The sequence below is a fragment of the Babylonia areolata genome, chromosome 11, assembly GCF_041734735.1.
Source record: "Babylonia areolata isolate BAREFJ2019XMU chromosome 11, ASM4173473v1, whole genome shotgun sequence".
Taxonomy (NCBI): Eukaryota; Metazoa; Mollusca; class Gastropoda; order Neogastropoda; family Buccinidae; genus Babylonia; species Babylonia areolata.
In genome coordinates this window covers 12,108,217-12,130,990 of record NC_134886.1, presented here as the reverse complement: position 1 = coordinate 12,130,990, position 22,774 = coordinate 12,108,217, and the positions used below count along the sequence as shown (strand labels likewise).

Below are 22,774 nucleotides of genomic sequence, written 5' to 3'. Positions count from 1 at the left end.
GGTTGGAAAGGCATTTGGACTAAGATGGTACGAATATCTTGAACTTTGTCGAAAAAGAAAGAGGAGGACAAACCATAAATCTTTAGTTTTTTCAGGAGGAGAGAATGATCAATCACATCAAAAGCCTTCATAAAGTCGACAACAGGAGCTCCAGTAATTTCGTTATTATTAATGTTAGTAACCATTGATCTACTAAATTTGTTAGTGCAGAATGACATGAGTGATTAGCTCTAAATCCAGACTGATTTGGATTGAATCAGTTGATTGAATAACCGGGAACATTGAGGGTGACTTCGAACATTTCAGAAGTATCATGTGGAAAGGCATGGTTATGGGAGAAGGAAAGGGAAGACTCCAATATGTCTCTGTAGACGATGGCGATGCCACCTCCACGAGACAGTCGAGGAAGTGACTTAGTTTTGTATCCAGGGGGGAGGGGGGGGGTGATCAGATTTGGAAAAGTGTCGGAGAGGGCAGTGTCACGAGAAGTAAAAGTATCAGCTTGAAGATGAATGTTGAGGTTGTCAGTGACAGTCACAGCAACAGCAGGACTGAAATCAGAGACAGGACGATCAGTGCAGGGGACAGAGCCCCACGAACGGCAAAGTCTGCCCGCTCTGGTTCCTCTTTTTGTCTTTGCCCTGCCGATGCCCAGGCTGATGATGCTCTGCGTCGTGTCATCGTGTAGTCGGCATTGTTTATGCCCTGATATATTTGACAGCACCGCTCTGCTATTATTGTCGTTCACCATGGTGACAGCAGCAGGTCGAGAGCACCAATCTATCTTGAACTGAAATGTCTAAAACTGTTAGATCTTAGGCCGGAGTATTGTCATCTGTTGACGTTACCCCCTTGTCGAAAGACCTTTGCAGGCAATGACAACAAAAAATTCAAGTTTCAGGCTTCCGTTTTCAACTCACTCTCTCTCTCTCTCTCTCTCTCTCTCTCTCTTACATACATACACACACACACACACACACACACACACACACACACACACACACACACACACCTTTCCTTATGTTGGGGAGGGAGGAGGTGGACGATATATTCAATTTTTGTCCGCATCTTACTAATTCCCATGAGCACGTAATCTGCATGTATAACCTTAATATATGTAAACTACTTACTGATGCATTTGACTCCGAAGACAAAAAGAAAACTCCTCTTTGAAAGTTTGCTATGCAATCTATGTGTGATAAATTTACTGTAGAATAGAATTTTGTTCGAAATGTTCGTCTAAAAACAAATCTCATTTGTATTGCGATTCAGGATTCTGTATGAGGAATTAATGTCTCCAGCGACACAAAAATTAATCTTACAAGCGCCTGTTTCACTACTAAAAATAAAGTCTGTTGAGTATTTGGAACATTAACTCCGACCTGACCTTGTGCAGATCTAGGACACATTGCACTCACATACGTGTTACTGCTCGTGACGAAAATGGTGGCAGTCTGTTGCCTTTCTCCGTCCGCGTTAGGCAGTTAAAATATCTATAACACAGTGCATTGCTCACACACTGTGCGGACCTGTTGGACTGAATAGCTTAGCTGCAAAGGTGCCGAAAAGTAAGTGATGTGTGTGTTTGGGGGAGGAGGAGGGAGGAGAGGGTGTCTGTGTGTAATATTGTTGACTCTGTCATTGCAAAGAGGGTGTGTGTGTGTGTGTGTGTGTGTGTTTGTGTGTGTGTGTGTGTGTGTGTGTGTGTGTTTCTTTTTCTCTGTCTCTGTCTTATTTTTACTCCCTCCCCCTCTCTCTCCCATGTTTACAGAGGGGTAGTGTTGGCTAGTTTGATAGAAAAGGTTTATATCTACATTCTAAATCAAAGACTTACACGAAGACGTTCGAATACTGTTGACGAGCAAGCCGGATTTTTAAAACGGTGGATCGTGTATAAACAAATGACAGAAGAGGGAAAGTCTCTTACAACATGAACTATTAAGCAAGAACATTAGGGAGGGAAAACTTTAATATGTACTGAATTTGTCTGCGTGATGCACTTTGATGAATTAATAATTGAATGGGTATGTGTAATTTCTTCTATCTGTATATTTCTAATACTTGTGTTCATGCGTGAATGCGCGTGGTGGTGTGTCGTGTGGAAGTTGAACGCTTGTGTATGTGCGTGCCTGCGTGCACGCTAGCGCCATGTGTGTGTGAGTGTGTGTTGTTGTTGTTGTTGTGTGTGTGTGTGTGTGTGTGTGTATGTGCAAGTTTCTTTTCTTTTTCTTTTTTTTTCTTTTTTCTTTTTTACTTCAAAATGTTTGTTTGTTTGATGGGTTTGGAATTATTCACCTGTGTATATACACTGGAGTATCGATTTTCATGTGTGAACACATTGAATGTTTTTTTGTCGACAGAGAGCTTCTATGGTGTTTCGATGTTTGTTTAAAACTGCGACCATGTGAGGATCTTAGTGCAGCTTTAGTAACCCTAGGCCATAGAAACGTTACGTACTATCATTATCAACATCATCATCATTATTACTATTATTCTTTGTTGATGTCTTCTAATCTGTCTTCGCTTTTGTTCTTCGAGAGTTGTTATTTTCGTATTGTTACATTCCGAAATGCCAGTGTAAACATCTGTCAACGTGCCAAGCGTGTCTCTTGTTGTTAATGACTGATGTCTCTGTCGTGCATGCGCGCGCGAGTATATATATATATATATATATATATATATATATATGTGTGTGTGTGTGTGTGTGTGTGTGTGTGTGTGTAGCGCGCGTACGTGTGTGTGAAGGAAGGGGGCGTACTATTGTAGTAAAGGCCTGGGTATTGAATCCCCTATGCAGTTTACTATGTGTTCAAATCAACATACCATTCATTTCAACGGTAAATGATAGCCAAGGCACCGGGCTTTTGTTGCCAGAGACGTCGTTTGAGAAATTCTATATTTCAACATTTGAAGAAGAAAAATTCAAATTGCATACCACATGTGATTGGACATCGTTTATATAATGACTGTTGGTAATTTGTGGATCACAAGATTTTCCATTGGCAGCTTCCTTTTTTTTCCCTAAAGACTTTCATTTTGGAAACCGTCAGTGCAGCTGCATTGTGCAAACACTTCTCCAAATGGTTCTTTTTTCAAATGCTGATGGGAAATATTTGTGTTCTTATCTAATGTTGTGAATATTCTTCTTCTTCTTCTTCTTCTTCTTCTTCGTTCGTGGGCTGCAACTCACACGTTCACTCGTATGTACACTAATGGGCTTTTACGTGTATTACTTTTTTTTTTTACCCCGCCATGTAGGCAGCCATAGTCCAGTTTCGGGGGGTGGGGGGGGGGGTGAACATTCTGATTAACACCCTTCATCTTTTCAGGGTTTCTTCAGATTGTTCGGTACCAGTACCAGTACCAGCTTGTATCAATATCCAATTGTTATGATTTTTTGTCTTCTTCATTTCCATGTGTGTGGTTTTTGTTGCTTTAAAAAAAAAAAATCATCTTGATCTTTGTAACACTCTGTATACTTTTCGGGGATATTTTGGGGCTTCTTTGCTTGTCTTTATCTACCAAACATTGCCCAGATAAGAGATTTTACTGAACTACAGTTATGAATAGACAGACAAAACTTGCTTCCACGAATTTAGCGTACGAGCTGTCAAGATTTTCAACGCGAACGTCATTGACAACGACAGGAGTAATGTTTTCGACTTTAATTCAGTCAGCTTTTTGTAATTATATTTTACAATCTTGTCTTTTACAAAGTCTTATGTTTTATGTTTTACAATAATGATTGTCGGTAAAATGTCACTTGCTAACGTGTCCTTGATTATACCCCACTCACAATCTGAAGCGATTACAGGGGAAATGAGAGATAGGTTTATGGCTGATGCTTTCTGTCGTGATACATCAGGATATCATATTACATGATCATCATCCATAAGATATAAAGACAAATCCACTACATTTTCAACAAAGGGATTGTTTGGTGCCCATTTTACAGTCTGTCCCAGAATGGAGAATAGGGGCATTAACACCATCAGAGTGTTAACCACTTTTCATTCTGTTCCTGTATGGTTCATAACCATTGTCAGCGTGTGTGTGTGTGTGTGTGTGTGTGTGTGTGTGTGTGTGTGTGTGTGTGTGTGTGTGAATCAGAATCAGAATCAGAATCAGAATCAGAATCAATTTTAATGTCAATTAAACCTGAACAAGGTTTATAAGACACGCATGCAAAGTTACATGAAACCACGCACAAAAAAAAGAAAAAAAAGAAAAGAAAAAACAAAAATAGACAAATGCTGAACAAGACATTGAATCATTCTTGCACGCTATGGCGTTTTTGACAGCAGTTACTGACAAATTTCCCAAACAGTCCCACAAGTTTGTCTTCCAGTATTAGCTGACTGGGTTTAATAATATTTGGAATGTAATTTTGAATTTTTTGTATGAATTCTATTCTAATTTCTTTGTATAATTCGCAGTCATCTAAGAAATGAAATTCATCCTCTATTGTTGGACATTGTAAACATAGTCTCCTTTCTTTTGGAATGTTGAAATATCGGCCTTTTTCTATTGCTAAATCATGACAGGATATTCTTAATTTGCACAATGATTGTTTTTGATTATAATTAAGATATCCTTCAAGCAAATAAGGCTCGGTTCTGTATTCACGGGTAACTTTATTATAGAATAGTAGTTTAGATTTATTTTCAGATTTGTTTCTCTTCCAGAATAAAACATGTCCATATTCTAGTTTATTCATTATAACGTGGCTAAGTCTATGAATATTGAATGTTGACTGGTTATTCCAAACGTGTCCTAAACCAAGATTCTGTAATATAATTTCAACGAAATTAATCCATGTTCGCTGTTTTGTTTCCTCTGTAAGCATATCATCATACACAATTTTGATATACGAATTTTCTCGTGCCTGTGTTATGTGAAACCAAAATTTTATTACTTGACCAATCACTTTTAAACTTAAGGGGTATTTACCTATTTCACCAAGTATTGCTAAATTTGTGGCTTTTTTGTGGACACCCAGTATTTGTTTAAAAAAGTTTAGATGAACATGCTCATGAGGAAATTTGTTCATGAGACAATGGTTATATAGTTTGTCAAAGGTAAAGGTAGCATCTGCTTTTTCACAAGTGGGGAACCATATTTCTGCTCCATAAGTTAGTATTGGTGAAACGAGACTATCAAATAATTTTGATATTATATGTATGCTTATGTTTTCATTCTTGAAAGATCTTTTAAGAATATGAGAAGCTTTATTACCTTGTTTTGCCAGATGTTCCATCGCCTTTTCAAAACTGCCTGATTTATGGAATATTATTCCCAGGTATTTATATTGTTCAGTTGTTTCTATAACTTCTGTTCCACATTTAAAAAACATTCGAGCTCGTGGTTCTGATCTCGAAAATATGACAACTTTTGTGTGTGTGTGTGTGTGTGTGTGTGTGTGTGTGTGTGTGTGTGTGTGTGTGTGTCTGGTACCAGCTGATTCATGAGGACTGTCGTTGGAAGGACGTGTTGGCGGTTTACACTCGATAAATAAAAGAAAAATTGACGATTTGATGATGGCGACAGCTGTGGTGACAAAGATGACGATGACAATGACGACAGCGACGACCACGACACTGATGTGAATGATATTGATAACAACAATGACTAAATAAAAAAAATATAAAAAAAACAATATCAGCTCCTCATGATGAACAACCTCCCGCTGAGGATGGTGGCGGTGGCTGTGGTCGTGGGGTCTATAACGTGCGGCTGCCAGAAGCGCAGCACGGCCCTGACCTACAACTTGGGTCTGACCCCCGGCGTGAAAGGCTACAAGGAGCGACGCTCCGCTGTCGTCCAGTCTGTCCACAGCCAGGGCAGGGAGGTGGACTTTATGTGTCTGCAGGAAGCCTGGTGGGTGGTCACTGGTTGGCTGAGGATGACAATGTGTGTGTGTGTGTGTGTGTGTGTGTGTGTGTGTGTGTGTGTGTGTGTGTGTGTGTGTGTGTTCTTTTTCCTTGAATATCTCTGCGTGATTTTTTGGCTTTAAGATGAATTGAAGAATTCTAAAAATTCGAATCTTTGGAGGCTTACTTTTCATTTCAAACTTCTCTCCAAAACACATTATTACCAAACAAGAACTGCATGCGAATGCTAATTGGGCTTTGCAGATCACATCTTATCGCAGTGAAGAAAAGGAGAGAAGAAGAGCGAGAGAGGAAAAGAGAGAGGAAGAGAAAAAAGAAAGAAAGATAGTGAATGTGTGTTTGACAGTGTATGTTGGGTGTGCGTGTATGTGTATATTGCGAATGTGGCCCAGCTCGCTCAGCTTACATCAGATAGAGGCAATAAAGCTTACAGGTGGGCCAGCAGCAGAGAGCTGTATGATCATTGTTATTTTTCACTGCAATGGCAATTCATTTAAGCTTAGTCTGTTGTGAAGGACTAGATGACATTGGCTTTCGTGTTGCAATCTGGGGGCCAGCTGTCCTAGTGCCCTCTTGGCCGAGATTGTGGGGGTGTAACTTGGACAATAAACTGAGCCATGAATTCTTGTCCAGATAGTCTGGACAGCAGTTGCCTCCGCTGTTCTGTTGGTCACAGTCAAACACGACTATCTAACACACATAGTGCTCCATAGTGTGTTCCTATTTCCGCTTTCATATCTTATCATTTCCTACCGTGATAAAAAAAAAAAGTGATTTAGAATTGATCTTTTTCTGTCGTCTGTTGGAAGGTTCGAGAAAGACATGAAAGATGTTCTGGACATGTTGGGAGATGATTTTCCTTACCACTACTCGCCCATTCACAAAGATATAGGGCAACTGCGGGACAACTCTGGAAGCGAAGTAAGCTGTGATCTTATTGGCTGATTCTAATTCGAAAGCTAAAATAGTTTAATTTAACTAAATTTTAATCAGATCTATTAATATCTTAACGGTTTGCAAGAGAAAATGTTGAGATTACTCAGGTATAAACTGGCATCAATATCAAAAAAGATTATTTAGAAAAAAAAAGTGATAACGTTGGTTAAATCGCCATATTGTTATGAAAAAAATGTAATCATTTTAGTACTGGTCTCGCTACACAAAGACAAAGTTCAGGGGAAAATCATGAGTGATTTAAAAATCAAGCTTAGAATTTAAAAAGTTCATCAAACATAACTTCCAAGAGTTGTTATAATCGACAACAACCATACCAGGAAGCGGAGGACGAGGCCAGCACGGAAGAAAACCTGACAGGGCCCCATCAAGTGTGCTCCGCGTTTGTTTGGAACCACTACCATTCATGTCATGAGGTAAGTTCTGTGGTGAAACAACCCCATTGACGTTAGAAAATTCGGGCAACATAAAAAAATAAAAACAAAACAATACATGCTGACTTTCATGTGCATGTGTCTTGGTTTGGTTTTTGCTGTTCTCTCTCTCTCTCTCTCTCTCTCAACACCGCATGATGGCCGATGGTTGGTGTGATCACGTTGACGCTGACCAACCAGCTGTATGCTGTGTGTGTCCACATCGTCACTTCTTGCCATGGCCATTGGTCTCAAAGTGCATTGTTGGTTATCGTATTTCAAATAGACCAACTGCCGTGATGAAGTGGTTAGCGTTGTGGATCGACAACAGGGTTCGAAACCCATCATAGGCGTGTGGGGGAGGGAGGGGAGGGGAGGCGGGAGGCCTTGGGGGTGGGGGTGGGGGGGCGTCTATCCCCAGAGTTGAGTGTGCTATAGACTCATATGAAACACGCACACACACACACACACACACACACACACACACACGCACGCACGCACGCACGCACACACACACACACACACACACGCACAGTCGAGCATCATCAACTACATGGATGCATCTTCGGGAATGTTGTTCAAAATTCCTGACCAGCACTGCAGGTGTCTGTATCTCTCTGGCCTGGTTGACGCCGGAATATATTGTTAGTCTTGTCACGAAGTCCCAGACCTAAAACGGACCTCCACAGCAGTATCGTCGCCATCATCATCCTAATTAAACATCAAACAATTTTTTTAATGTGAATGGCTGCATCAGTTTCAGTCTCCCTCCATGCTTGGAGTGAGTTCATATCAAGGTCTACCGTGTCGGCAGATTATTGGAGGACTTCGTTGGAGGAACGTGCTGGCGATCTGCACTCAGGAAGGGGCGCTCACTCAGTCTGGCTCTGTGACTGAGTGATTATTCTCGTCAGCAGAGGGCTTGGTAGGTGGTAATCTGCGTATATTGAATGAGAACAGGCACTACTGAACTCTACTAAAGTGACTCAGCAGAAGTGCAGGACACTTGGAGACGCTTTCCAACTAGGAAGCGACTTTCCACGAGTTCGATTCTCGCTCGAACTGGGAGTTTCATTCCCTCTCCACTACACCTTTAGCGGTGGTCTGGTACATGCGACGCTGAACCAAGGACCCATGTCAGACTTCCATTCGAAGAGAAAGTCCAATGGCATCATCCATCTCCATGGCTACCAGGCAACCAGTTTTCATGCTCTGCCCCGACCTGCACGTCTCACAACGCCAGGATTTCCACCAGCAGCCCTCCGTTGCGTAAAGTTACGCTTTCTCGGAGCAGAACTGCAGGTGAGTGATGACCCGGACCCGTCCATTCCCAGTGGCAGCCACAGACCAGGTGTGAAGTGTAGGCATTCGACGTTGGCCCTCAGGCCATCAGCTCAGCCGAGTTGGACAGCCACGGGCAGGTGTCGGCGACCATGGCCACCCCGTCCATTGGCTAGCCCCAAACCAGCCATGCCGGGTGGTCTTTGCATGCAGTCGCTGCTCCCGCTCCCCGAGATATTACCCTCAGCAGAGCCCAGAGTTTGTGTCCCAGATGGGAAATATAAGCCAACACTACACTCTTTCCGTTGAGGCCAGTGGTCCCTTTGGGAGCATAACATCTATTGAAAACGACGGTGTGATAGGTGTTAGTTTGAAATTAATCAGAAAGACCTTTGTGGGAATAAGAACCTTTTGTGAAGTCTGTGTTGTGGTAGTGTGGTGTCGCTGTTGAAAGACGACGTATCATGATGTTTTTTGTTTCGCAAACTAGGTTACTGACTGAGCGAAAATAAACAGTATTATCCGTCACAAATTGTAACAGAAAATTTGTTCGCAGTAACCATACCCCCTGCCATCATTTTAATGAGCTGTGATGTTGTAGGGGCTCAGATAATTATGTGATGTGGGCATTTATGATGTCACAGATGACCATTAAGTTATGTTTTCAGACAATAGCTGATGGCTATGGCCGTGACTAAGGCCCCCCCAGCGGGAGCTTTCACTTCCTTGCCTTGCCTCTTGCCCTACTGTGCCTGAAGAAGTGTCACCGGTCAGTTTACCTGGGCTGTGTGTTTTCTGTCAATGCAGTGGACGTGGCTGCCGACACGCTGGAGAACTCTTCCTTGCCGTTTGTCCAACCTTCTCCGTCTGCTGACGTAAACTCTGCTGTCTCTCTTCCTCTGTCTCTGTCTCTCTGTCTGTCCGTCTGTATGTCTCTCTTACCATATAGGACTGTCTCAGTTTTCTATGTTCTTCAAGTTTTGTTTATATCCTTTTTTGCATCTCTGTGTGTGTGTGGGGGGGGGGGGGGGGGGAGGAGGCGCGTGTGTACACGCGCGCGCGTGTATGTATTATTCCTTCTAGTGCGATTCTTTTTGACTCAAACAGCAAAAAGAAAATAAGCAAACACACACACACACACACACACACACACACACACACACACACACACACACACACACACATACACGTGCGCGCGCGCACCTTTTTTCTACTTCCAAATGATTATGAAGACCTTCGATTTGAAATCATGGCAAAAAGAATTGCTGTGATTGTGAGAATGACGATAACGATGATGATGATGATGACGACGATAACGACGACACCTACCGTTCCTTCAACCGCCGACCGTTGTGAGCAGATGTTACGGGTGGAGGTGCCTGGTCTCAGAGGCCCACCAGGGCTGTGTGATGGAGCACTGTGAGGCCCAGATGTACGCCCTGTCGGACAGCTGTCGGTCCTGTGTCAGCATGGCCTCGTCCGGCGCTTCCGACGTGCTGGGCAAGTGCGGCAACGTGCTGGAGAAGTTCAACCGCGTCAATCCTCCTGTAAGTGTTCCTTTCATGTGCGATGGCTGGCTGGCTGGTGGTCTGGGTGATCGTCTGGTTTGAGGATGGTTGACTCTAGAAGACCATCACCAACATATATCCACTATCGTCTTTCTTTTTCTTCTTTTAACTTTTCTCTGTTTCGTGGATGAGTTGGTAGGTTTGTGTGTTGGATGCTGGAATAAAAAAAAAAAAGGCAGTTTAACACATAAATCCACCAGTAAGAACTTTTAATGGCTTGATTGGCTTGTAATCTGGCTGTTAAGGTGGGTGGGTATTTGGCGGGTTGGCTAAATGAAGACGATTAACAACATAAAACATTCAATCTAGTTAACTGGGTCTAATTGGGAATGACTGCAAACGTGGTGGATAGTTTTAACCGTATGAAACCTCCTGCAAGCCCCTTCTCATGGACTAACTAGTAGGTTGGCAGATGGCTGCCTGGCTGGTTGAATGGAAAAACTGAACTGCCGGAATCCACCCGTCAGCACCTTCCGACAGATGGATGACTGACTGGGTAGGCAAGGGCGGAAAGATGAGAAATTAACGCGCTTCAATCTCTGCATTTACTTTTTCATGGACAATCAATGTTGGGAGGTTGATTTCCTGGCTGACCAGTTGGTTGAATAAGAGAGTGAAGGGTGGTAGATTATGTTGTGTTGTTCATTTGTCACAGGATGAAGGGTAGATTATGTTGTGATGTTGATTTGTCACAGGGTGAAGGGTAAATTATGTTGTGTTGTTGATTTGTCACAGGGTGAAGGGTAGAGTATCTTGTTTTGTTTATTTGTCACAGAGTGAAGGGTGGTAGAGTATGTTGTGTTGTTCATTTGTCACAGGATGAAGGGTAGATTATGTTGTGATGTTGATTTGTCACAGGGTGAAGGGTAGATTATGTTGTTGATTTGTCACAGGATGAAGGGTAGATTATGTTGTGATGTTCATTTGTCACAGGATGAAGGGTAGATTATGTTGTGTTGTTGATTTGTCACAGGATGAAGGGTAGATTATGTTGTGTTGTTGATTTGTCACAGGATGAAGGGTAGATTATGTTGTGTTGTTGATTTGTCACAGGATGAAGGGTAGATTATGTTGTGTTGTTCATTTGTCACAGGATGAAGGGTAGATTATGTTGTGTTGTTCATTTGTCACAGGATGAAGGGTAGATTATGTTGTGATGTTGATTTGTCACAGGGTGAAGGGTAGATTATGTTGTGTTGTTCATTTGTCACAGGATGAAGGGTAGATTATGTTGTGATGTTCATTTGTCACAGGGTGAAGGGTAGATTATGTTGTGTTGTTCATTTGTCACAGGATGAAGGGTAGATTATGTTGTGTTGTTGATTTGTCACATGGTGAAGGGTAGAGTATCTTGTTTTGTTTATTTGTCACAGAGTGAAGGGTGGTAGAGTATGTTGTGTTGTTGATTTGTCACAGGTTAAAGGGTGCTAGAGTATGTTGTGTTGTTGATTAGTCACAGGATGAAGAGTAGAGTATGTTGTGTTGTTGATTTGTCACAGGGTGAAGGGTGGTATAGCATGTTCTGCTGTTGATTTGTCACGGGGTGAAGGGTGGTAGAGTATGTTGTGTTGTTGATTTGTGAGAGGGTGAACGGTAGGGTATGTTGTGATGTTGATTTGTCTCAGAGTGAAGGGTGGTAGAGTATGTTGTGTTGTTGATTTGTGAGAGGGTGAACGGTAGGGTATGTTGTGATGTTGATTTGTCTCAGAGTGAAGGGTGGTAGGGTATGTTGTGTTGTTGATTTGTCACGGGGTGAAGGGTGGTAGAGTATGTTGTGTTGTTGATTTGTCACAGGATGAAGGGTAGGGTATGTTGTGATGTTGATTTGTCACAGAGTGAAGGGTGGTAGAGTATGTTGTGTTGTTGATTTGTCACAGGATGAAGGGTAGGGTATGTTGTGATGTTGATTTGTCACAGAGTGAAGGGTGGTAGAGTATGTTGTGTTGTTGATTGTCACAAGGTGAAGGGTAGGGTATGTTGTGTTGTTGATTTGTCACAGAGTGAAGGGTGGTAGAGTATGTTGTGTTGTTGATTGTCACAAGGTGAAGGGTAGGGTATGTTGTGATGTTGATTTGTCACAGAGTGAACGGTGGTATAGTATGTTGTGTTGTTGATTTGTCTCAGAGTGAAGGGTAGAGTATGTTGTGTTGTTGATTTGTCACAGAGTGAAGGGTAGAGTATGTTATGTTGTTGATTTGTCACAGAGTGAAAGGTGGTAGAGTGTGTTGTGTTTTTGATTTGTCACAGACTGAATGGTGGTAGAGTATGTTGTGATGTTGATTTGTCACAGAGTGAAGGGTGGTAGAGTATGTTATGTTGTTGATTTGTCACAGAGTGAAAGGTGGTAGAGTGTGTTGTGTTTTTGATTTGTCACAGAGTGAAGGGTGGTAGAGTATGTTGTGTTGTTGATTTGTCACAGAGTGAAGGGTGGTAGAGTATGTTGTGTTGTTGATTTGTGAGAGGGTGAACGGTAGGGTATGTTGTGTTGTTGATTTGTCACAGAGTGAAGGGTGGTAGAGTATGTTGTGTTGTTGATTTGTCACAGGGTGAAGGATGCTTGAGTATGTTGCTTTGTGAATGTGTGTGTGTGTGTGTGTGTGTGTGTGTGTGTGTGTTAGGTTGTGCGGGGGTCTGTGTGTGTGTGTGTGTGTGTGTGTGTGTGTGTGTGTGTGTGTGTGTGTGTTCGTTTGTCTTTTTTCTCCAAAAAAATATATGACGCGTAGGTGCGTGTGTTCGTACCCCAACAGTGTTCTGTTTACTGGTACTGAGTAAGGAGCCACTGGCTGACGTGTGTGTTCAGGGTTTACTGGTACTCAGTAAGTAGCCACTGGCTGACGTGTGTGTTCAGGGTTTACTGGTACTCAGTAAGGAGCCACTGGCTGACGTGTGTGTTCAGGGTTTACTGGTACTCAGTAAGTAGCCACTGGCTGACGTGTGTGTTCAGGGTTTACTGGTACTCAGTAAGGAGCCACTGGCTGACGTGGAGTACGTGAATTACCATCATGGTGACAAGGTGCTTGTGGAACGTGGCTACATCAAGGCACAGGTAGTAAAAAACGGAAAGAGAGAAAATCATGTACACCCATTGTCAGATTCAGACACTCAAAGCGACAGGTGTTGTGGTCAGACTGTACGTCTTCTGTCTCGAGTGTCTCTGAGACTAGTGGTTCAGATCCGGGCTGCGACTGATGAGTTTTGAGACCAGTGGTTATCTTCTTCTTCGTTCGTGGGCTGTACGTTCGCACGTATGCACACGAGTGGGCTTTTACGTGTATGACCGTATTTACCCCGCCATGTAGGCAGCCATACTCCGTTTTCGGGGGTGTGCATGCTGGGTATGTTCATGTTTCCATAACCCACCGAACGCTGACATGGATTACAGGATCTTTAACGTGCGCATTTGATTTTCCGCTTGCGTTACACACGAAGGGGGTTCAGGCACAAGCAGTTCTGCACATATGTTGACCTTGGAGATCGGACAAATCTCCACCCTTTACCCACCACGCGCCGTTACCGAGATTCGAACAGACTAGTGGTTCAAATCCGGGCTGCGACTGGTGTGAGGACGTGTGACGTTAGAGATCCTGTAATTCATGTCAGCGTTCAGTAACTTATGGAAACACGAGCACAACCAGCATACAAAAACAAAATGTATGGCTGCCTAAACGGCGTGGTGTAAACGGTATTGTACATAAAAACCCATTCTTGGTGAGGGCTGAAGAGACTCAAATCATCCACCATTGATATATTCTAAAGAATCACAGTGAGTGGAAACCAAATCAGATTGTGTTGCTTATAACCCAACCCAAATCAGTATGCCTTCAAACCACGACATCAGCCTGTAGTCGCCTCATCACAACCTGTAGCGCCATCTCAGTCACCACCAACCCTGTCTGTTACGCACTGCCAGGTCCCGGGGTTGTCCACTGACAAATCCCGACTGATTCACTGCACAAATAACAACTTATATATGTCATCAGTATGACGACATGACAAATCCCGACTAATTCATTGCACAAATAACAACTTATATATGTCATCAGTATGACGACATGACAAATCCCGACTGATTCACTGCACAAATAACAACTTATATATGTCATCAGTATGACGACATGACAAATCCCGACTAATTCATTGCATAAATAACAACTTCTGCACATCATCAGTTTTACAACGGCCATATCTGGATGTTCATAATCCTGTGTAGTTACGATACATGAACTACAAACAGCACCACAGACAGCAGAAGTGTGGTTGTGTTTATGTTCCTAGATGTCATGAGTTGTGACCACGTTACGACAGTGTTTCCATGAGATGTGATTGGTGTGCTGGTCTGTGGCAGGTGCAGGGGGGGCTCACCTTTGTCTGCACTCATCTCACCGCCATGATACCTCAGTACTATGATGGTAATAACGTTAGACTATTTGCTGGGTGTGTGTGTGTGTGTGTGTGTGTGTGTGTGTGTGTGTGTGTGTTCCCGGTGAATGTCGGGAATTCACAAGAAATTTTACATTTGACTGGGAAGTTAGACTGGGAACTGGGAAGTTAGACTGGGAACTGGGAAATTAGAATGGGAACTGGGAAGTTAGAATGGGAACTGGGAAGTTAGACTGGGAACTGGGAAGTTAGAATGGGAACTGGGAAATTAGAATGGGAACTGGGAAGTTAGAATGGGAACTGGGAAGTTAGACTGGGAACTGGCAAGTTAGAATGGGAACTGGGAAGTTAGAATGGGAACTGGGAAGTTAGAATGGGAACTGGGAAGTTAGAACGGGAACTGGGAAGTTAGAATGGGAACTGGGAAGAGTGCCCAGAGGTGAATTGATAGTCTGCTGAGCAAGACGTGGTTGATATGGTCTTTTAACTTGTTTTATTGACCTTTCGTCATTGGTTTGGTTTGTCTCTGACTGGTTTCAAAACATCACGTGTTTTCGGCCTGCCAGCTATGTGGTCGGCTGGGCAAAGCAACGTACTTTGATTTGATTTGACCGGACAGGGTTTTGTGGATCATGTGGATGTAAAATTTGTGTACAAATGTGTAAAAATGTCGGACTTGCTGAACAGGTGGCGCTTTAACTATCAGTTTCTTAATGTTAATGCTTTGTGTCATATTGATTAGTTAAACGTTGTGTTTTTCAAATTCATAGCTCCGAGGGAGGGTTTACGGGATTTTAAATCTTGACTTTGTATGTGCGCGCATGTGTGTACCTGCGTCCGTATGTGTGTGCTAGTGTGTGCGCGCTTGTGTGTGTGTGTGTGTGTGTGTGTGTGTGTGTGTGTGTGTAACTGCATGCAGTGGGACTCAAGAAATTCAACAGCTACGAAGAAATGCAAGCAGATGAGATCCGTCAGCTGAACGCCACTTTCTTTGCCTCTCCCCACATTCTGTTGGGAGATCTCAACATGGGGCCACAAAGGTAGTGTGTGTGAGCCTGTATGTGTATGTATACATATATATATATATATATATATATATATATATATATACGAGCTCGTATATATATATATATATATATATATATATATATATATATATGGGGGGCGAGGGGGGGGGTTGTATGAGGAGACAGATATTGATACAGAGAGAGAGATTCATTTTTTTATAAGAAGATAAAGTAAGATATGATTAAATAGAAAATGACAATGTTAACTTTCCCATGTGCATTTGTTTCTAAGAGATAGCAACACATATTTTTGTCGAATCTTTTTCCCAAACAAAACCATCCATTGTGCATTTGCTCATGGCTGAAATTAGCAGTGGGGAAGGTGAGGATTGTGTGTATATATGTGTGTGTGTGTATGTGTGTGTGTGTTGTTGTTCATGTCTACGCCTTTTCATGAATTTGATATTTGACGGAAGGGGGTTTGTGTTTGTGTAAACGCATCTGAGGCAAAATGAATGTTTTGTTGTTGTTGTTGTTGTTTTGCTTTTAAAAAATAAAATAAAATAAAAACATAATCGGGGCTGGTTTTGCATGAACCTGAGTATATATCAGACTTCGTAGATAAATACGGGTCAGACAACCAAGATTTAGGATCAGAGAGGATGCAGAGTTTTTAAAAAAATTTAAAAAACAAAACAAAAAAACACCAACATATTAACTTCGTGTGAAGCGTTGAATCCGCGCTATGCAAGCTACTTTGTGTCGGGTTTTTATTTTTTATGTCTTAAGACCTGGTGTACATTATGGGAACCTTTTGCGTTATGTAGTTGCTTTTGCACGCACGTGCGCGCGCACTGTGTGTATCTGGAAAGAGACAGAGAGAGAGAGAGAGAGATGTCTGACCATCACTGCCGTCATATGGAACGTTCTAATATTCTTTCCAACCAATATATCATTGTCTCCTTCTTGTGCGTTCTTGAGCTACATCTCCCACGTTCACTCTTATGTACGAAAGGGCCTTTACGTGTATAACTGTTCTCACCCCCCGTCTACCCCCCCCCCTCCCCCCCGACCCACCACCCCCTTCTGTTCCCCATGTAGGCTGTAGGCGATCATCCTGTTTTTAGGGATGAGCAATGCAATTTGGGTATTTTCTTGTTTCCTGAATACAACGAACGCTGACATGGATTACGGGATCTTTAAACGCGCGTATTTGATCTTCTGCATGCATAAACACAATAAGGGATTCACATTCGAGCAGGTCTGCACTTCTGTTGACCTGGGAGATTGGAAAACTCTCCGTCCCTAAACAATAATGCCGTTAAACAAGATTGTAAGTCCAACCCTTTAAACACTCGGCTGTTGTGCCCGTCCTATCATTGTTTATGTCCACAGAAACAACAGGGATTTCCCATACCTGCAGAGCGAGTCCGCAGAAAATTACGACACACTGATCGGGACCCTTGGCTACAAAAACCCCTACCTGCAAACTGACGGTAGGTGCATTGGACCTGACTTTCTAGCCAAAGCGCAATGAAACCCTTTTTCAGTGCTCTCTCTCGTTCTGAGTGTGTGGCGGTGGGATGCAGAAAATGACCTTGAATGCAATGTATATGTGAGAAAACTTGAAATAACGAACGTCTTGATTTCACCGAGAACGCGTCTGTGACGCCACAGCGGCTGTGGTATGCTCGTGGTTCATAAAGCCCGTGAGGAAGAGCGTCTGGGTTGGAAGTCCGCTGTCAGTGCCATCTTACTCTTTGTTCAGTAATTGATTTCGTGAGCGTCTTACTTTGTTCAACTCGCATTCACAATGTTGTGTGTTCAAATCACAAAACCCAATTTACGAGCTAAAAGGTATTTTATTGCATTTATTGTTTTGTTGGTTTTCTCAACTGTGCTTTTATAGAATTAATGAATGTGTTTTACCAGCCGCCGTGGCGAAGTGCTAAGCTTCGCGGACTGACGGCTGGGAGGACGCGGGTTCGAATCCCAGCGGAAGTGGGTTTTTTCGGCCCGCGGCTGGCTCCTATCCAGAGCTGAGTTTGCTGTGGAGTTAAACGGGAAGACTGGAACCACACAGTCGAGTTTCATTCTCTTCACGGATACGTCTTTGGGTGTGTTGCTCTACTTTCCTGACTAACACTGCAAGTGTATGTATCCCTCGGGCCTGGTTGACGGGATAACATTATGACAGGAAGCGTAGAGTACAGCCTTGTCACGTGGTCCCAAAACCTAAATGGACCTCCGTATCAGCATCGTCATCATCATCATCATCATCATCATCATCATCATCGTCGTCGTCCTCCCCCTCCTTCATCATCAACATAAAAAAGCCCCAAAGTCTATGGCCTTTCATGCCCTGCTCTCATGGTGACCTCAGTTTCGACCCCCACCACTTCTGTGCTTTGGGGAGTACTGTCAAGGTCTTCAGTTCGGCGGATTCATGGGGGGCTGTCGTTGGAGTGACGTGATGGCGGTCTCCACTCTGAGAGAGACGTTCACTCAGTCTGGCTCTGCGATTAAACCATTATTTCCTTCAGTAGGGGCCTTCAGTAGTAGTGTCCCAAATACGTTAAATCAGAACAGGCGCTACCGAACACCACCGAAGTGACTCAGCAGCTGTTCAGGGTCTCCTGTGATATGAGGCCTCCTGACGACCTATCATCGATGGTTCCCTGTGGATTGCCCGCACTGGGACTGCGACAGACGAACCCGGGTGTGGCTGTTTGGGGGACTCGGAATGAGTGGCGTGGGAGTAAAGCCACTGACACGGCGCACATGATGGGACAGCAAAATAAAAACAACAACAACAAAACAAAAGCAAAAAAGAATGCGTTTTCATGACAGTTACAATTCTTTTGTGTACCTCTGTTTTACTGTATGTGTTTGTTCCATTATTTTACAAACTGGATTTGTAAAGCGCTTTGAGCTTGCTTAAGCTTGTATTACAGCGCTATATGAAAATAAGTAATGTTATCACTGCCCATCTTAACCTGGTTTTGTTCTGGTTGTATCATTAGAGGTCCCATTTCCCACCTTCTTAGAATGTTTATTCCTGTCATTCCTGTCAGACATACCAGCCGATGTAAGTATCAACGCTGAATTCAGTTATCTAAGTGTGAGGAGGAAGTCAAGCAGCAGCAGGAGTAGCAGTGTTAACGTAGGAGCCTTCACCCTGTTGACCAGGACGGTGCACGTACTGCCAGTCCAATGACCTCGTTCTGTGGGCCGCTGTCGAACCGCCACACGATGACGTCATCCTGGATCACGTGCTGACCTCCAGCGGGTTAAGCGCCGAAGTCACTTCCGCCAAGGTCAGTTTGATTCCAAGATAGGGAGAGGAGGGAGGGGGGTAACTTGCTCGCATACATGAATACACACATTGTTATTTCTTACAGCTGTCATTGACTGTGACATGCATGCTGACCTCCGCCGCTTCGGAGGAACTGGTGGCTGACAGAACACTCATTGCTGAATTATTGCTCACCCACCATTCCGTATCCACCACTTCTGCACGTTGTCATTCTTTCAAGGTTGAAAGTTAACCAGGACACATCTTTTAGACTCTGGAAACGAAGACACATCAGGACATGAGTTTAATGTTAATTCGTTAGTTGTGTATGTAACATCATCCAGTAAGCCCGACTGGCTTGTGGTGTGGCGTCCGGTTTTCGATATTTTTATCTTATTAAAAGTGCTTGCAGATGTACACATACTGTACATATATACCTGAGGTGTTGTGTGTGTGTGTGTGTGTGTGTGTGTGTGTGTGTGTTTCCAAGATAGCCTCCCTCCCCTGCCTTTTTTTTGTCTTAAGTTTCTCAAGTTCAGAGATATGCATGCGTGTGAATGACTGGTGTGAAAACGCTTTGATTTGCCTCTGCACAAGATTCAGCGCTATATAGATACTTATTATTATCATTATTATCCATGAACCCACTTTTCCTTTGTTAATTCATCGCTGACGCAAAGTCAGTCGCTTCTGAACGGGCAGTTCCCACTTCGGTCCTCTCGCTGTTAGTGGAGACAGTGCAATTAGCAGAACAGTTTTGGCAGTTAAGAAATTAGTCAGCATCTCTGTCTTCCCCCCCACCCCATCCCCATATCATCCCCTCCCCCCCCCCCCCCCACCCCACGCCCCCCACCCCCACACACACACAACTTGAAAAGATACCTTCAGGCCTATGCTTCCTTTCTTCCCTTGCACACACACAGACTGTTTGTAAATGCACAAATAAAAATTACCTTATTTAACAAAGAACACAATTGTGTAATGTCAGCCGCATGTGCAGGTTAACGTACGACACTGTTGTATCGTATGTTGATTTAAATCTGTATTCTGGTGTGTTCTGTTAGAATAATATAATGTTGGTGTTTTATGGTATTAATATCCTGTGGTATCCAATGTTTGGTTGATTAATACTCTCATTCCAAGTCTACATTTCTTCTCCGCTGGGCTGATTTGATACTCTGAAATCGATCATGTTAGACTGATTAATTTGTGTTTTGTTCTGTATCGTTTTGAATCATTCCGCTTGTGTAGCTGAACTGGGTAGCTTTTCTTTCATATTTCATAACTGTTAGATTCAATACTCGGTTGTATCGTATTGTTGTACAATACTCTGTTGTATCGTATTGTTGTATCTAATACTACAATAGACAAAGTGAAACATGAACTAAAACGTACTATGCTAATCGGGTGGACTTGATACTCTGTTATGTTTTTGTTTGTTTTTTGTGGGGGTTTTTTAGCTTATTAAAACTCTCTGTGTTATGTTTCGCGTGTGTATGTGCGCGCGGGTTCGCTGAACGTGGCCCATTTTTGTTCTTGTTTAATTTCATCCATTTGCCGCCTCTGTTATTGTACAGTTCGATTCAGTACACTGCTATACTTTCCATGAGTATCACGTGCTTCGCCATGTGCTCCGTGTAGCTGACGTTAGGTTGCATCAGTCTTTTACACGTACATGTCACCATGTCATTGATAACGTGTCCCCCATTTCACAATATATTTCCACAATAATATTGTTCTGCTGTGTGTATTGAATATCAGAAAGACCACGAGTGAAACATCAATGTATTTTTTTTCAGAGAGTGTTTGATCAAAAGGATGTCTGGCTGTCAGATCATTACGGCATACAGGTGGATGTGTGTGTGCCTTGAAAAAGCGCGTGACCAACGGAAAATATCGTGTGGTGTGTGGACAGTACAGTCGAAGTTGGAACTCGTAGTAAATACAATGTTGGTAACAAAATATGTGTTTATCCGTGCAGTTTTTTTTTTACACATTTCGTTTCTGGAATAAAAGACGACTTCTGTGAAAGATGTCATGTAAACGCTTTCTTTTTCTTTCTTCGTCACAATTTTCGGTGGTATGAAGTTCCACCAGACCCAATAGTGTCTCTCGCTCTCTCTTTCTCCGCTGCATACATATTACATACACACGCATACACACAGTTGCACACATACAAACGCGTGTGTACACACACGCACATAATCACACACACACACACACACACACACACACACACACACACACACACACACACACATATATATATATATATATATATATATATTTCAGTATATATACGTGCACGTACACACACACACACACACACACACACACACACACACACACACACACACACACACACACGGAAACAAATCATTTTGTCAAATGTTGTGTTATGTTCTTTATTCAACATTTTGCGTGTGTGTGTGTGTGTGTGTGTGTGTGTGTGTGTGTGTGTAGGAGAAGATATGCAAGGAATGTTAAGTAACCAGACTGACTGATGCTGTTCGTCTATCCATGCTACGTAACGATACTTCACATATTACATATTGTTGTTACCTCTTTATGCTATTGTGGAAACAAACGCCTGACAGTTTTTATTATGTAAGATTGGGAAATGTATTTTCCAATTCAAAATAGAAAGTTTCCGTATATAAATGTGGTTGTCTAAATATCAATAGGTATATATCGTTATTGAAAGCACTGCAGCATTGAGTATTCTGTGTAAAAACGTAGCAAAATACCACATGTTTCTTATCAATTTCTTATGTCAGGTTACTCGAATGACAAATGTTCAATCCTGTTCAAACTAAGCTAAATACCTGTAAACAAAATTTCATAAGTTGTGGAAAACACTCTACATATAATGCGAAATGACCTGCAGAATGCCTTGGATATGGAAAATGTCTATTTCATAGTACATTCCGTGTGACGTCACCGGAACGACACTATGTGCTTAAACTTGTGCCGATTGGAAATAGAAATAAAAGTTATATTCTCCATGTATTTTGATGCTTCCTCCACCCCCATTCCCTCCGGTGTAGGCGCGCGCCTGAGAGAGAGAGACAGAGAGACGGAGAGACAGAGACAGATTTCAATACAAGAACATCACGATGCTTCAGGGTTTTTTTGTTGTTGTTGTTGTTGTTATTTTTTGGGTTTTTTTGCTGTTTTGTTGTTTGGTTAAAAAAAGGAAAAAAGGTACAAAGCCCTCACATAATTAATCGCCTCACAGAAAGACAGAGAGAGTGAGTGGCCGTAAATCTAACATGAAATGTAGAGCACGGTCCTTTGCAAATCAAACTAATAAATATCGGCATCATTTCCAAACCAACATTGCGCAAATTTCTTCCAAACGGGACAGTCTTCTGGGCTTTTCCAAATACAATATAATGAACAACACGCTAGACGCCACGTTCCTGTTATCAGAGAGCTTTTCCCACCCCTTTGCGGCAAATCAGTAGCAGCATGTGTGTGTTTGTGCGTACGTGCGCGCGAATGTGTGTGTGTGTGTGTAAGTGTACGCATGTGTCAGGAGAGCTCTGTGCGCGTGTGAGCGCACATTGCGTATGTGTGTGTGTGGGAGGGGGAGGGGTCTTTCTCATTATCTCTATCACAAAAAGTATATAAACTAAAATTCTGTGTCTTTTTCAAATGTCTCGCTGCGGCAGTCGGGTTAGGAAAATGAAAAAAAAAAGTGGACTCTTGACCTGCCTCCAAAGATGTGAAATCAAGGTGTGGCTTCCCCAACACTATCGTAACGATCAATATCACTGTCCTCCATTGTGCCTCTTGTACTGCCTCCCACGCTGCAGCAGCCGTTTGACCCTCTGACGTCATTCTTCCCTCCTTCGTCTTCGGAAGTGGCGTACCATTTGCTCATCGTGGCGTTTTTTATCCCGTAGAGGAAGTAGACAGAAAATCCTGTGGATACATATGTAGTGGGTATGTAGTACGCAATGTGCACGCTCGCAAACACATA

General features: G+C 42.7%; 2 protein-coding genes across 4 annotated transcripts in view; one reads left to right on the top strand and one right to left on the bottom strand.

Moving 5' to 3' along the window:
• Positions 1-1,409: 1,409 nt before the first annotated feature.
• LOC143287536 (uncharacterized) lies at positions 1,410-20,838 on the top strand. 3 transcript variants are annotated; one of them, XM_076595588.1, is made up of 13 exons: positions 1,415-1,568; positions 2,361-2,404; positions 5,663-5,877; positions 6,701-6,812; positions 7,166-7,261; positions 9,347-9,414; positions 9,900-10,086; positions 13,052-13,153; positions 14,453-14,516; positions 15,407-15,527; positions 16,890-16,990; positions 18,684-18,811; positions 20,589-20,838. In XM_076595588.1, the coding sequence occupies exons 3-13, from the start codon at positions 5,669-5,671 to the stop codon at positions 20,658-20,660; spliced, it is 1,260 nt and encodes a 419-aa protein (XP_076451703.1). In that variant the 5' UTR covers positions 1,415-1,568; positions 2,361-2,404; positions 5,663-5,668; the 3' UTR covers positions 20,661-20,838. The 3 variants fall into 3 exon arrangements, 2 of the variants coding, with proteins under 2 accessions (XP_076451702.1, XP_076451703.1); XM_076595587.1 differs by lacking the exon at positions 2,361-2,404 and having other exon boundaries at positions 1,410-1,568; XR_013055976.1 differs by lacking the exons at positions 2,361-2,404; positions 16,890-16,990 and having other exon boundaries at positions 1,410-1,568.
• Positions 20,839-21,219: 381 nt separating this feature from the next.
• The window catches only part of LOC143287296 (cationic amino acid transporter 3-like), a 63,341-nt gene continuing 61,786 nt past the window's right edge, over positions 21,220-22,774 (bottom strand). Inside the window, exon 15 of the mRNA XM_076595243.1 lies at positions 21,220-22,716. Within this exon, the coding sequence (XP_076451358.1) occupies positions 22,523-22,716 (194 nt within the window). The 3' untranslated portion in view covers positions 21,220-22,522. The remainder of the gene's footprint in view (positions 22,717-22,774) is intronic.

Bases quoted from the DNA above. Each gene is read 5' to 3' on its own strand.
- LOC143287536 (XM_076595587.1), top strand. From the start codon at position 5,669: ATGATGAACAACCTCCCGCTGAGGATGGTGGCGGTGGCTGTGGTCGTG. The intron at 7,262-9,346 runs GTAAGTTCTGTG...CTGTCAATGCAG, and splicing joins ACTACCATTCATGTCATGAG to TGGACGTGGCTGCCGACACG. The intron at 15,528-16,889 runs GTAGTGTGTGTG...TTATGTCCACAG, and splicing joins CTCAACATGGGGCCACAAAG to AAACAACAGGGATTTCCCAT.